We start from the raw sequence: 13643 nt of genomic DNA on the forward strand, positions 1-13643 counted from the left end.
AGATAACTTAAAGCACTGTGAGCCATATCTCAGCACCAAAGACCAAGACTTCACATGGTATTAAACATCATCCCACTTCCTCTCTGCATGCTTTGGGTACTTTCAGGGTTGATAAGAGTTTTGATTTGCATTTTCACCTTCTTGTTACAGAGTTATGATCTCGATGGCGAGTGACACTTAAATGTTGTTTCCTAATTGTCCCCCTAGACTGCATGTTTCCATGACTAGCATTTCCTAGACTGCATGTTCCTGACCCTTAAAGGCAGACCAGAGTAGCTGGAATAAACAGATCAAAATCACAGCAATGTCTATTGGGTGTTTCTGACTTGGGCTGGAGAGGAGCTCAGTCTCTGTGGTGTAAGCTTAGATCCTTTTGCAAGCAGCTGCAGAGAGAAAGTGAAGAATTCACGTGTCATGGATTTGTCTGGGACAAAAAGCAGAGGAACAATCAGAATTACAAAGGAATTGTTTGAAGGGTGAGCAGCACATGGCTATTTTGGTTTTAAAGACAGAGCAATCCAAGGAGAGAGGCATTAATATACCTTCTTGTTTAGGCCAGTTAAAAAACAATCACCTTCCCCTCCCCACCCAGAGAGTTTCAAGATCTTTTTCTCTCCTTGTGTATGATAAAAAGTCTCCAATAAATTGATGACCCAGCATCTCTACTTACCTTCCTTGACGTGTGCAGTAACACGCAGCCAGCGCTTTCATTTTCAGCTGGAAAGAGAGGGGAAACAAACAAAACAGAAATAACATTACTATCATAGATACCTGACAGGCAGCAGGAACCAAGCAGAAGGCTCAGAACAAGAAGCATCACTCTCTTGGCAGAGGATGATCTCTAGAGAAAAGCAGAGATTCGATTTTTACAACGTTTCCCACTTCAGAAGCGAAAACCAAGTGTAGAAGCTGCTTTGGGCGTTATCTCATCAGTTGAAGGTTGTGTCTTGCAGCTTCCCCCCTCCAGATTACCTATGTATTTTTATTCTTCACTTGACTTCACTTCACCCCCCAACTCCCTGCCTTCCAAAAAAAATCTGACTGCTAATCCTTTAGGTAATCACTTAATCCAACGCTTTGTCTTTTGATAGATTGAGGCTAAAATTGCATGAGTCACGCTCGTTTGGAAACCATTCTTGTCCTCGTTAAAGAGTCAACAATAACACCCAGGCACTTCCCAGGCAGCAGGCTGCAAGAGATCACACGCAGCGACTCCAAGATGAGCACATTAATGTCCTGTCAACTCATCACGCTGCCTCCATAAATCTCAGTGTAAAGCAACAGAGCTCTGGGGAAAGAAAACTACTGTTTGGAGACTCTTAAATGTCACTTCACATGCAGCAGAGATACAGGGATGGGGGTACTCGAGAAATTCCCAGTTCAAGCTTCCGAGCACCAACATGAACATTTTCTTGAGGGATCTATAAAGCAATTCTTTGGGGTTGAAGTGAAAAAAAAGACACCTCAAACCCAGTTGGGTTTGCCACAAGCCTACTCCATACTGCTTGCATGCAAAGCAGCTTCTCTGTAGCATCATTAGTACCACAGGTACTGTCTGTGTATCCTCCTTAAGTGCTCATAGAGTCATAAAATGGTAGAGTTGGAAGGGACATTTAGACATCATCTAATCCAACTCCCCTGCAGAGGCAGGTTCATCTAGATCATCTTCATATTCTCCAAAGAACCCACAAGGCTGAGGTGCTACCAAAATTGTACATGAAACACGACCAGTTTTCATTCAACTGAGCATACTCAACAGCATGGAAAAAACCCACTGAGGACTCAAAACTTTTCCAGAGGCCAAGCTGTGGAAAACTACAGAGACCTAACAGAGTTACAGCTATTAAGATGAGATTTTTGGCTTCTTTTCCAGGTTTGGACTTCCAAATCCTAATCTATTAGATCCTAATAGGTTAAATCTTGAACTATTGAGCTGCTGCAATGTCATTTCACAAGCTGACCACGCAACACAGATACTTCAAGCCCAGTCCTGCTACTCTCCAAAACCATAAGCAGCCTGAGGATACAATTCACATGAAAACAACCAACAAAGCAATTATCTTTGCAGAAATCTGCCTTAACCAAACCCATCCCTGATCAAACAGGGTTAAATCACAGTGGGGTTAAAAGGCTTCGACTCAAGCTGGGAGCAGAGCTGACAGCAGTAGAGATGAGGGGAAGGATTTGCCTTCATCTCACTGAACAAAGTAAGATGGTTCAACAACTTCTCCCAAAGTTCATTGGGATGCTGTACATGTGATTAAAAGCATCACTTAACTAGACAAGTCTGCTGGTGTCACAGTCCCAATTATTACTGCTTTTGACACGTCCTTTAGAAAAGGAAAGTTGTTTCATCTAAAAAACCCAGCTATTTATTATTAAAAAGCAAGCACCCAAATAAACCAGGAACATCAAGTGTTTTCCCCAGGCTCTTACATTTGTAGTTCTCCAACACTCACTTACTCCACTTACAGCCTAATTACACATGTAAAAGGATGCTGGGAGATTTGGAACCATAAATATTCAGCGAGGAGAAAAACATGTTTTGGTTTTCCTGCTCTTGCAAGACACACTTCTAGAGAGACAAAAAAGATACCCTGAACAATAGCAAGCATATGCTAAAGATATCTGCAGTCTGCCCTGATGGATGCATGCAAATGCAACAGAAATTCAAGCTGTCCTTTTATCATGTAGCAACTCCTGGCTCCTCTTATCAGTTTCAAGCGTGCATCAATCTTGTGTGCTGACAGCTCTCTCAGGTACTCATCTCAGCTGCTTTATCAACACAAGTAATAAACATCTAATTACAGCTGTTGGACTAGGATCTTTCCAACTTGTCAAAGGGGGGAAAAAAAGCTGTTCTGGGTACAGAGGTGATGCTTTGGAAAGCCTCATCCATCATTTCATCCAAGCAGGGAAAAGATAGCTAGATATCATAGAATATAAGGCCAAGTTATCTTGAAGACCCACTGGAGTACTATAATATTACTCAGAGAGAGTATTAAATCCACTGGAACATGGAAAACAGGGGAAAAAAGAGATTCATAACTACTTCTGCTTGGCTTAGGAACCACTCACTTACTGTGGGGAACAAGCCCTGCATGAGGTTGCCTATGATATATCCATTGAGAGGTGGCTTGGCCAAAGCCCAAGACCAATCAACCACCAGCTTTTTTCCTTCTTTATTGCACTCTCCCTACTCCCCTCCACTTATGGAGGAGCTGAAAAGATGCAACACCCTTGATGTTTGCACCTCCATGGAAAAGCCCTTCACGGAGACAAAATAGATACAGAAAATCATGCATTCACCTTCTACTGCCACAGAACAACCCACCCATAAACCAGAAGTTATGTCTCACTAGCAGGAGGAGTAACTAGATTGCACCCTTGAATCATGGAATCATTTTGAATGGAAAAGACTTGGAAAGATCAAGTCCAACCACTGCCAAGCCCACCACTAACCCATGGCCCTCAGTATCTCATCTATGTGTCTTATAAATATCTCCAGGGATGAGAACTGTCAGGACTGAACACATTTAGCTAAAAAGAAGAGGTCAGAATCATGTGAAGTTTCCATTCCTATTTGTTTAAGTCCTCCTTGTTGGACAAACCAGGCTGAAAAAAGTCTATTATAGGCCAGCTAGCTACTCCCAGGCATTGTCTCTGTCCTCACATAGAGTTGAAGGAGAGCTGCCAGGGGTGACTGACCTTATCTGTTAGGCTGTGCTCCAGGTTCTGCCCAGGGGAAGACCAAGAAGTCAGCACTGCATCTCCTCCATCCCCTGGCAGGCACATCAATGAGACACGCACATCCCGCCTTCCCGGGACACGTGCACACCAGCACGGAGCAGGACCGGAGGCACAACAAGTGACTTGCTACCAGTTCCCTTCAGTGTCAGCAACGCTGATGAATGGCCAACATCAGACTTACACTCATGGCCTCATGTCGGCACAGCCTGAGTGCTGCTGGGGCACAGGGCCTTGTTGTTTATTTCCCACCACTTGTAGAAGGATGGGACTTGGCTTCAACATGAATAAGGAGATTTCATATCTAAGAGCAAGAAATGCAGCAGGAAACTTGTTATACTCCAAAGAGGTTTGATCCCAGGTGCCCTTTACATAACATCCCTGGGAGAAATCAGAGAAATCAAGTGCTTCCCCTCCACCTTCTGTTGTAGAAGACATCATCTATGCAAAGACAACCCTGAAAGCAAACCCATGAAAGCCATATACCAAAGTTTCAGGCTTTCCACCTTTCACCTGAAGACACCTTTCACTTCAGATCCCTTTTCCATCCCTTCCCCCTTCTACAGGTCCCCTGCACTGCCCTTCCCACCTGAGAAGACCCCAAAGGCTCTGCAGCAAAGCCACCACTGGATGCCTGCAGCATCTGAAGGCTGTATTTCTTCCTTGGGATAAAGGAGTGGAAACTGGAGAGCAGGAACTTCTTGGCTGTTGCAGGTGTCAGTGAACATCACCTGAGATCTACACACACTCCCCAGTCACGTGCAGGAGCAGAGCAGAATGCTACAACAGCACTTACATGGTTTTAGTCAGAAAAACATTGAGGATCTGGTGTAAGTGCAAGTCTTTAATGTTTGAGGGATTGTATTATAAAAAAAGCTCTTTCATCTGGGCTTTCTTCAGTGGTCTGAGCAAATCTAAGCCTCAGCCACTAATGCTGAACCAGACTGCATGCAACAAAAACCATTCTGCTTTTAGAATCTGTTGCCTTAAACAGTGTAAATAAAAACCACATCAGCATATGTCATGTTAGGAGCTTGATAGAGGCAGAGGAGACATCTCTTATCACTGGCAGTAAGGAATTGCACAAGCAAGATTCTGAAGGGGATCCTTTGGTTTGCTGTCCCACCATGGCTGAACCAAGTCTGGACTCTGCCCCATCAAACTTGATCAATTCATTAAATATTGTTAGACAAAGAATTGTGCCCCAACTATTCCACATTCCTATGATAAGGTGAGTGAACTGAAAGCCTCAAATAAGCCATGTTCATCCCTCTTAAATCAATATCCAAGTTAAAGGCAGGTGGGAGTAAGGAACTAGCTGTAAGTTTCTGGAGCAGGCTAGAAAGGAACAAGCAAGGTGGGGAGGAAAACTTCACCTGAGTAATGCTCAGCACAGACATTACAAGGTCTGGACAACTGAAGGACTATCACCTTGCACTCCCCTCTGGTCATTCTGGGGGAATCCTTATGAGGAAAGGCTGAGGGACCTGTTTAGTCTGGAGGAGATTGAGGGGGATCTCATTAATAGTTACAGATACCTAAATGGTGGGTGTGAGGAGGTTGGGGCAGCACTTTTCTCTGTTCTATCTAGTAACAGGACAAGGAGTAATAGAAAAAAGTTGGAACACAAGAAGTTGCACTTAAACATAAGGAAAAGCCCTTTCAGTGCTGAGGTGAGGGAGCCCTGGCCCAGACTGCCCAGGGAGGGTGTGGAGGCTTCTTCTCAGGAGGTTTCCAACCCCACCTGGACACGTTCCTGTGTGACCTGATCTAGGTGCGACCTGCTTCTGCAGGGAGGTTGGACTGGATGATCTCTAAAGGTCTCTTCCAACTCCTACTATTCTGTGATTGGAGAGGTGGACATCAGGCAGACTGACCAGGGCTCTTGTGTAGATCCAAAGACAAGCACTGTCACCTGTCAACCCCCCCCAACAGCTCCTCACATATGCACATGCTACAAAAGCAACATCTTCTGTTTTAAACAGAAAAGCTGCATTAGGTTTTATCATTAAGTTCAAAGCAGGGGGAAAAGGTGTATTTCTGGAGACACAGGCTGCTCAAAATCCCCAAGGAAGCTGCCCCAAAGCAAACCCAAAGGTGGAAGCATCTAAAAGGCAGAACACTGCCTTCGTGCAGAACCACCCGCAACTACCCCACCTCCCCTCCCTACACCTCCTTTGGCTTGGGAAGCACCACTTGGAAAACATCCTCATCAGGAAATTCGGAGGGAGGTCATCTCTCCCACCCCCACAACACAATTGGTGGATCCACTTTCCATTAGATGATAGGAAGCTTTCGGGAGCCCGACATCCCACGCTGACATCAAACTGCTAAAACAGGAGTTATCAGATGGAACACGTGGCTCAGCATTGTGCCTCCAGACATAAAAAGGACCTCGGTATTAATGTGAGGAAATGTGACTATTGTGTACAGAATGATACCCATTCAGGCCCAGACCACTTGTCTCTGGAAGCTACTCTCTCTGGAATATCTTTGGCGCCAGCATCTAGGTATTTCTCCTCTTTTTAAGGGGATGAGAAGCCATCTGGGCAGGGGCTGAGCCAGGACTCAGAGCACAGTGTTTTGCTGGGAGCAGCAGCAGTGGGCATATGTATGTGTGTGTGTGTGTGTGTCTCTCTGGAGTAGGGTACAGGAAACTGTTGATTCTCCCTATCTAGGAATGATCAATTGTCCCAAGGGTGGAACACAGCCTTTATGTCTCATAGAGCATAAATCATGTTGTGTTATTTCCCCCCCTACACACACTACTCCCCCTGACAAAGCCACATCCTGCTTTCCAATTGGCTTTTCACTGCCATCAGAATTTTGTCTTCTCCCAGGAAAAAAAACCAACACAACAATGCCTCAGGTACCTCTCTACAGCTTAAAGTCACCAGTGTGAACATCAGCTCTAAGTGGCAACAGAAGCTGAGCAGCTACAGCCCCACAAATCCCTGATAAGCCAAGCCCCTATTTAGGCAAGGAATCTCATGCAAGCCCCTCTACTGCAATAATCTGAGGAAAGGAGGAGAAAGTGAATCGTTTTAAAACCCCAAGCTGCAAAAACAAGATTCAAAGGATGAAAAACCTTTGCCTGGGCAATTTAAGGGAGCTGCCAAGCAGATAAGAACAAGACTGGGGCCTCACAGGCTCTGCAAACCCACTGCAACAAATGAGCCTTGTGTTGCACTGACTTTAAGGCTCAATCTAAAAGCAAATCGTTGTATTCATTTGCAGGGATCTCCCAGTGTGCTGCAGATAAAGCAGCAAGTGGCTGAATCAGCCTAGTTGGGTGTTTCTGCAACAGGCTGAAAGGATGCAAGTAGGTACATCTGCAGCCCAGGCTCCAGAGGAACGTATGTAAAAGCCTCACATATAAAATAGGAGGAGACAGGGACTTCATTTGAGACAGGAATACACTTCTGACTCCTGCAAAAATACATGCAGCAGGGCACAGACCTAATACTTGTTTCTGAAGTCACAATAAATGTGTCTCAATCTCTAACAGTTACCCTTGACCTTCTCCCCAAAATGCAGATCCCCAATCCAAAACACATCCAGCTTCACATAAACACCCACCTTCATGCTGGAGCTACTAACATTTGCTGAAAGCAAGTCTTGCCACTAAGACCTAAGAAGAGCATGAAAAAGCCTTTCATGAGCTACCACAAGGAAGCAATAAAAGAGCTGAGCAAGGACCCAAGTGTCAAGACTGAGAAGCATTTTAGTGCTTAGAAATCTGCACTGATCTGAGCTCAATATTCCACGCTACAGCACCCAGTAGTCATTGAAACAATCACATAGGGCATACCTTAAGCCTTAGATTACTTCAGGCTATCCTGTTTCAGACACATCTGTGCACAGGGCCCAGCATTTGATGGCAACAGTTAATTGTCAGTTTGATGTGCTGTGTTATGTTTTGTTGCCTCAACATTTAATTCCAAGCCATGATTTTCAAAACCAGAATTAAAGTGCATCCAGTTATGCTCTTCACAAGCTCAACTGGATGATGGCAGAGGCATCACTGCATCTGTAATTCCACTTACATTACCTCCCAGCACCCACACCCTGAGATACTGACTCATCCCCTCCTCAGGTGGCATTTTTTGATCTCTCAGCCCTACACTCAGATGGGCAGCAAGCTCACAGCAGCTTGCCAGAAAAGGTCTTGAGCAAGAGAGAATCTGGACACCAAGTGCAGCCAAGAGACCAATCTGTGACAACCAGAACATGCACAGAGCCTCATAGATACCACAGAGCAGCTATTTCTCCTGTTTTGAGTCACCTAACAGGACTCTGAGCACATGTGTTAATGCAGCAAGTGCATCTAACACTAGGGATCAAACACAGGTAGCACTGCAGAACCCTCTTTGCTGAAGATGGCCCATGGGCAGCCCCCTTTCTGACCAAGTAGCAACTGTCCAAGCCCCAGCAAGTGTTGCAATGAGTTGCATGACAAGAGGGCAATAACAAACCTTCTAGCACAGGGCAGCCTTTCAGCTCAAAGGTTCCATGCAGATTGGAGAAAGCAAGAAAATAGGATGAGGACAGAAAGATGTCATTTCCCATGCTTGTTTTTTTTCCTCTATTTAAAGAGCACCAGAGGATCCTGGAGCATCAGTTTCCTTGGAGGTTGGAAAGGAGATGCTGGCAGGGGAGGTCTTGCACTGCCTGGAAAAAAACCTGCTTCCCAACTCCTCCTCTCCCCCTTTCTTTTCCCAGTCTATCTTTACTGGAGATAAGCCCTCCAAGCACTCAGTTCCATGGTTGTGTTCTAGGAATGCAAAGCCTAGATATGAAACAAAACATCCAGAAAGCAGCAGCAATACAAGGGCATTTCTAAAGAGTGTCCCCTTGTAGAGTTGAAAGAGCAGTGCTCCCAGATAAACCTCAGTAAGGACACAGTTAAACCTCATTTCTGTAAAGAACTACAAAAGCCTGTGAAGAGGGGCTTTTCCTCCCACCAGTTCAGGCTAGTTTAATTAACAGAAGAACTTCAAGGACTCATCTCAGCCACTTTCAGCCACCTGAGAAGTCAGCTCTCCAGGAAGATCAGCTATGCCCTCTGCAGCCAGAGACTGACTTAGTCTATATAAAATCAACTCTGGAAGATGCTTCAGCAAAACCACCTCTGAGAAAGAGCTGACAGCCTAGGTGACTCAAAACCTGGAGTCTGAGGAATCCTACACCTGATGCTCACAGACAGGCTGTATTTTGGCCACTCAAATCACTTTGATGCTGATGCAGGGTAAGAAAAGGAATAATAAGTTTCACCTCACACCTGCCCCTGTTGAGAGTCTGGACTTAAGTTCACCTCAAGCCTGTTTTAAAACCTCCTTCCTTACCTTTGAAAGGAGATTCCAGCACAAGTCCATTTTTTTTTCCCCTCCCTTAAAAACCCTAAACATCTCAGCTGAAGAAAAAGGATACAACTCATACCAACATCACTGCTTGAGAGAAATAAGGAAGCCTTTTTTGTCCTGTTTTCAATGGGAAAACATTTATTAAAAGCCCAGGAGGACACAGAAGGAAAGTCACCTCCTTCAGACAAAGAAGAATCCACAGCACTTGCATTCCTCATCCCCAAGCAATGCACCCCACGGCATTAAACCCAGACTTGTCACAGCAGAGTACAGTTGCCCTTAAGTCTTTCAATTAAGATGGCATTTGTAAAATTGCAGGGTTGAAAATTACTAGATATTATTTCCCAAGCTAAAGTCACTGCTCTGATTCAATAAGTAAACTTCGAGAGAGTTAAGCAGAGGTCCAGGCTCTGCCTATTCTGCATCACTGGGATCAGATCAATTGGGATTTGCTTGTAATCTAAAAGGAACTTTCAGTGAGCTTAAAGGACTCTGATACAGTGACACCAAAAATAACCCAGAGCTCTTGCATTTGATCTTCAAAAGACTCAATGCCCACACAGGAAGGCTCCAGGATGCCTCCAGCTCCTGGGATGAAACTCAGGCTGCTCCCATGTCCCAGAGCTGCCTTTTCCTGGGCACACAGCACAAAAGCCAGGTTTTGCTAGCCTTCCTCCTTCACCCTGCATTACATAGGATATTAAAATGAGGTGCTTCAGGCAAAAGCTACCTCTAGAGCAACCTAGGGATTTTTATTCTCAAATAGCAAAGCATTTTAGGCATCTTCACAATCTCTATTAACTAGGCTGTTTGGAAGTCCTCTCCACTTTCCCCCCCCAGGTTAGGCAGAGTTTTTAAAGGATGTTGGCTTAGCAGAGGCTACACAAAGAGCAGTTTTGGGCAGACACCCCCAAATATGGCTGTACAGGCACCTCTCTATTCTCAGTCATCTCCTCCAAGGAGCAGCACAGTATCAGCCTGATGCAGAGTCCTTCCACTGATATGTGGAATGCTCCCTGCCGCTTGCTTTTCAAGCAGCTCTCCTCTCCTCTTTGCCCATAGGAGCCAAGGCACCATTCAAAGCTCTGGCTCCCCACTGATGGAAGCCCCAGGAGTGTGTTTTGCAGGGGGGGGCTCACTAGCATATTTAGGGGAGCTCTTTGCACCAGGCAGTTTGTATTTACTGAGTGACACACAGCAGCACATCCCAGCACCGTACATGTAGCTGTATGCTGCAGGGGCCTCACATCCATCAGAAGTGCCCAACAAGCTGCTTCTCTCCTCATTTTTGCTACCTGCCTCACCACAGCAGGTGCAGGGATTGCTTACTTGCTTCCAGCCAGGCTAATTAAACCCCAAAGGCACACATCCAACCCCAAGAGCCTCTCTCTGCTCTTTCTTCCTTTACCTGCTCCTGCGGAGAGCAGAAACTGACCCAAGTGATCCATGGCTCCAACTCATCTCCAGCACCTCAACTAAAACATGATCAGAAACACCTCCAAAACACAGCCCCAGAGCTGTGTTTTAATTATCTACAGAGCCTACACACTGTAAAGATCCCTATTTCTCACTAGAAATGACTCTCCTCCAGTGACCAGGACAGAAGAGCAGCAAGGCTCTAGGCCACGGGGTGAGGGGTGGAAAGAACGCAAGGTGCTTCATTCAATAGCCACGGTTTTATGAAGGTTTTCTCCCAAATCACTTCAAAACTCCTCACAGCAAAGAAGGCTCGTGTCCCACAGCCCCGTTTCGTGGAGGGGTAAGGGGGTGGCACTCACCGGCGGAGTTCGGCGGCACCTCCAGGTTAACATTGACGAAGAAGCGGATGCTGTCCCCCGAGACGATGGACGAGTTCATGGCATCAAAGAGCTCTTCACCCCCTGTCTCCTCCTTGGTCTCGCACCCATCGTCCGTGTCACATTTGAGATATCCTGACAATGACATGGGGAGGGTGGTTAGCAGGGCCACGGGTCAGGCCACGGGCCCAGAGTTGCCGGGACACAGGCATACCCACCCATCATGGCTGTTGTGGGCTGCTGCAAGGCCTCAGCACAACCTGGAATCTTGCAAGGGACTACTCTTATGCTTTTCATCTAATGAGAGCTGAAAATGAGCAATCAGCACATTTCAGGTCGGCCTCAAGTATGTAGGACCTGAAGGATCACTGCCCAGCCTGGCTGGGCAGCACCACAGGCTTCACACACCAGCCCGCTCGCCAAATCAAGTGGTAAATCCAAGGGGATATGCCTCAGTCCTCTCAGATCAAAAAAACCAGCCTAAGTTGGACCATAAGGGATAAACACATCAAGCAGCAAACCCAGAAGAAGCAAGAGCTGCACCACAGCCCACTCTAAACCCAACACACTCCTCAGCTCAAGTCACCAGCAGCACAGTTTCACTCCCAGTTCAGCAATTTGAAACTGGAGGAGGGAATGGAAGGAAAAAAGACAGACTTCCAGGAGACACCTGATACAGACAGGCCAGAGGAGCAGGTCACAGGAGGCAGCAGCACTGAGAAAGAGAGCAAGTTCTTATTACAGTGGGCAACTCCTCAGCCTTCTTGCAACACTTCCAATTGGAGTTTAAGCTACTCAACAGCAGCTGGTTCACTGCAACTTTTGATTCTGAAGCAGCTGGAGGACTCTTGTGGTGTGCTCACGTATCATGTTTAATTAGGAGAGTTAGAGACATGACAGAACGTCAATTTTTACATTACCAGGATTATTCAGCAGTTCCTACCCATCTTCTGACAAGTCTTTTATGCTTAATTTGAAGCAGGAGGGATATATTCCATTAGCTTGCTTCAGGCACTACAGCAAAATGAAAAGGGGGAGCTTCAAGGTGGAGGCTTGACTGGAAACTGAAATATTGATGGCTTCTTTAAAGCCTCCAAGAGGTAAATGTAGAGGCTGCAGCAGGTGAAAGCACAAGGTCTTGGAGGGATCTTGAGCTGACAGCTCATCAGGGCAAAAAACAAGCCCCGAGCAGGGAGGCCACAAACAGGAACCCAGTGACACAAGCCAGGGGCTGCAGAGCTTCCTGCCACGGGCGACGCGCTGCCGGGCACTCGGCCTGAGCACTTGGCATCTCCCCAGGAGGGCTCAGACAGAGCAGTGGGGCATGCAGGGGCTTCAAGCCTCAGGTGACTTCTGGGCTGTTTACCCAAGGTGTGAGAAACCAAACCAAAACAACCCCACCACCTCAGATTAATCTCCCTGCTGATCTCTACCTCCTTGACAGGAATAAACGTGAATTGGTCCTATCAGAATTGCTCTGAAGGCTTCAAAAAGCATTTGAGGTGCTGCTGTCTTCCACCCAGCCTCTTAGCCAGCAAAATGCACCAAAGTGCCGTCCTCTGCTGCTGGTAGTGGAGCTTGGGCAGCTGTTTCTATCCCTGCACCATGCAATCGTGCCCAAACACAAAAAGTAGGGAGTTGAGGGACATATCGGAGACACCTGAACATCCGAAACATCTGCACAAAGGCTGGTAGATGTGCTGGGATTGAGGGGCAGCCTGCACCCTGGAGGAATGGACAACAGCCAGACAGGGTCCTTGCTGGCATCAGAAGTACTATGAAGCCCTATGCAAGCACCTCAGTCCTAATCAAAGTGCCAAAACGTTGGCTCTTGCCAAAGTATTTTACACAGTAGATACCATCTCCTACATTTCACATGATGGACACCATTATCTCTCCTCAGGAAGGCACAGCACCCACCCATGCTGACAGCCCCTCTGGTGCCAGAAGAGCTGGGGCGGTCCTGCAAAGCAAAAACCAACCTGGGATAGTGCTCAGACCTGACCCTGGCTTCTCCATCTCAGCCATATCCAGGACTGCAGCCCCAGGAATGTCATCTCAACAGGTTTGCACTTCTCCACCTTGCCCAGTCGGTGGGTCAGATGGGAGGCATTTGGGGGAAAGACAGTTTGAGCCCACAGTTCTGTGAACAAGAGTTTTTCCCCACTGCCCTGATGCAATTAAGATACAGATGGATAAATGGGCAAGAGCCAAGGAGGGAAACCTATTTATTCGTTTCCCAAGCCCACTGAAATTGGCTTAAGAACATGACAGCAGTCGACCCTGAAAGCAGAGAGGGCTGGAGACAGCAGAGCAGCAGCCCAGGAGCTGGAAGAAGGGCAAGGGTGGAGTAGGATCAGAGGGTTGGGCAGAGGTCAGCGAGGACTCTGGCAAGGGAAGCATCCTCTGTTCCTCCCTCTTTAGGGGAGGAAAGAGTAGAACAAAAGGCAGCCGAGCCTCACGTCCCCTGGGCAAGGGACGGACAAAACACTCAGCTTGCAAATAATCCCAAACCTGGGCTGTGCAGGAACTGCACTCCCAGGCAGGTGTCTGCTTGCTCACTAAAGCACCTCAAGGCTTCAAACCACACCAGTTTTGAATCCTTCAGCCTATTAGTCTGCCAGGCATTTTAAACTACAAGCAACTTATGCCAGTCAGATGCAGGGTGACCTCGAGGTGAGATGAGCTGTACACACAGCAGATGCACCTTCCTTTGAGCATGGCTTAGTAGCTGCCT

General features: G+C 46.7%; 1 protein-coding gene across 4 annotated transcripts in view; it reads right to left on the reverse strand.

Moving 5' to 3' along the window:
• The window catches only part of SLC4A11 (solute carrier family 4 member 11), a 97861-nt gene that overhangs the window by 58527 nt on the left and 25691 nt on the right, over positions 1-13643 (reverse strand). For all 4 annotated transcript variants that reach the window (XM_061994283.1, XM_061994282.1, XM_061994281.1 and 1 more), the window contains exons 3-4: positions 10889-11041; positions 671-717 (exon numbers count right to left, since the gene is read on the reverse strand). In XM_061994283.1, the coding sequence (XP_061850267.1) occupies positions 671-717; positions 10889-11041 (200 nt within the window). The remainder of the gene's footprint in view (positions 1-670; positions 718-10888; positions 11042-13643) is intronic.

Source organism: Colius striatus, chromosome 3 (assembly GCF_028858725.1).
Source record: "Colius striatus isolate bColStr4 chromosome 3, bColStr4.1.hap1, whole genome shotgun sequence".
Taxonomy (NCBI): Eukaryota; Metazoa; Chordata; class Aves; order Coliiformes; family Coliidae; genus Colius; species Colius striatus.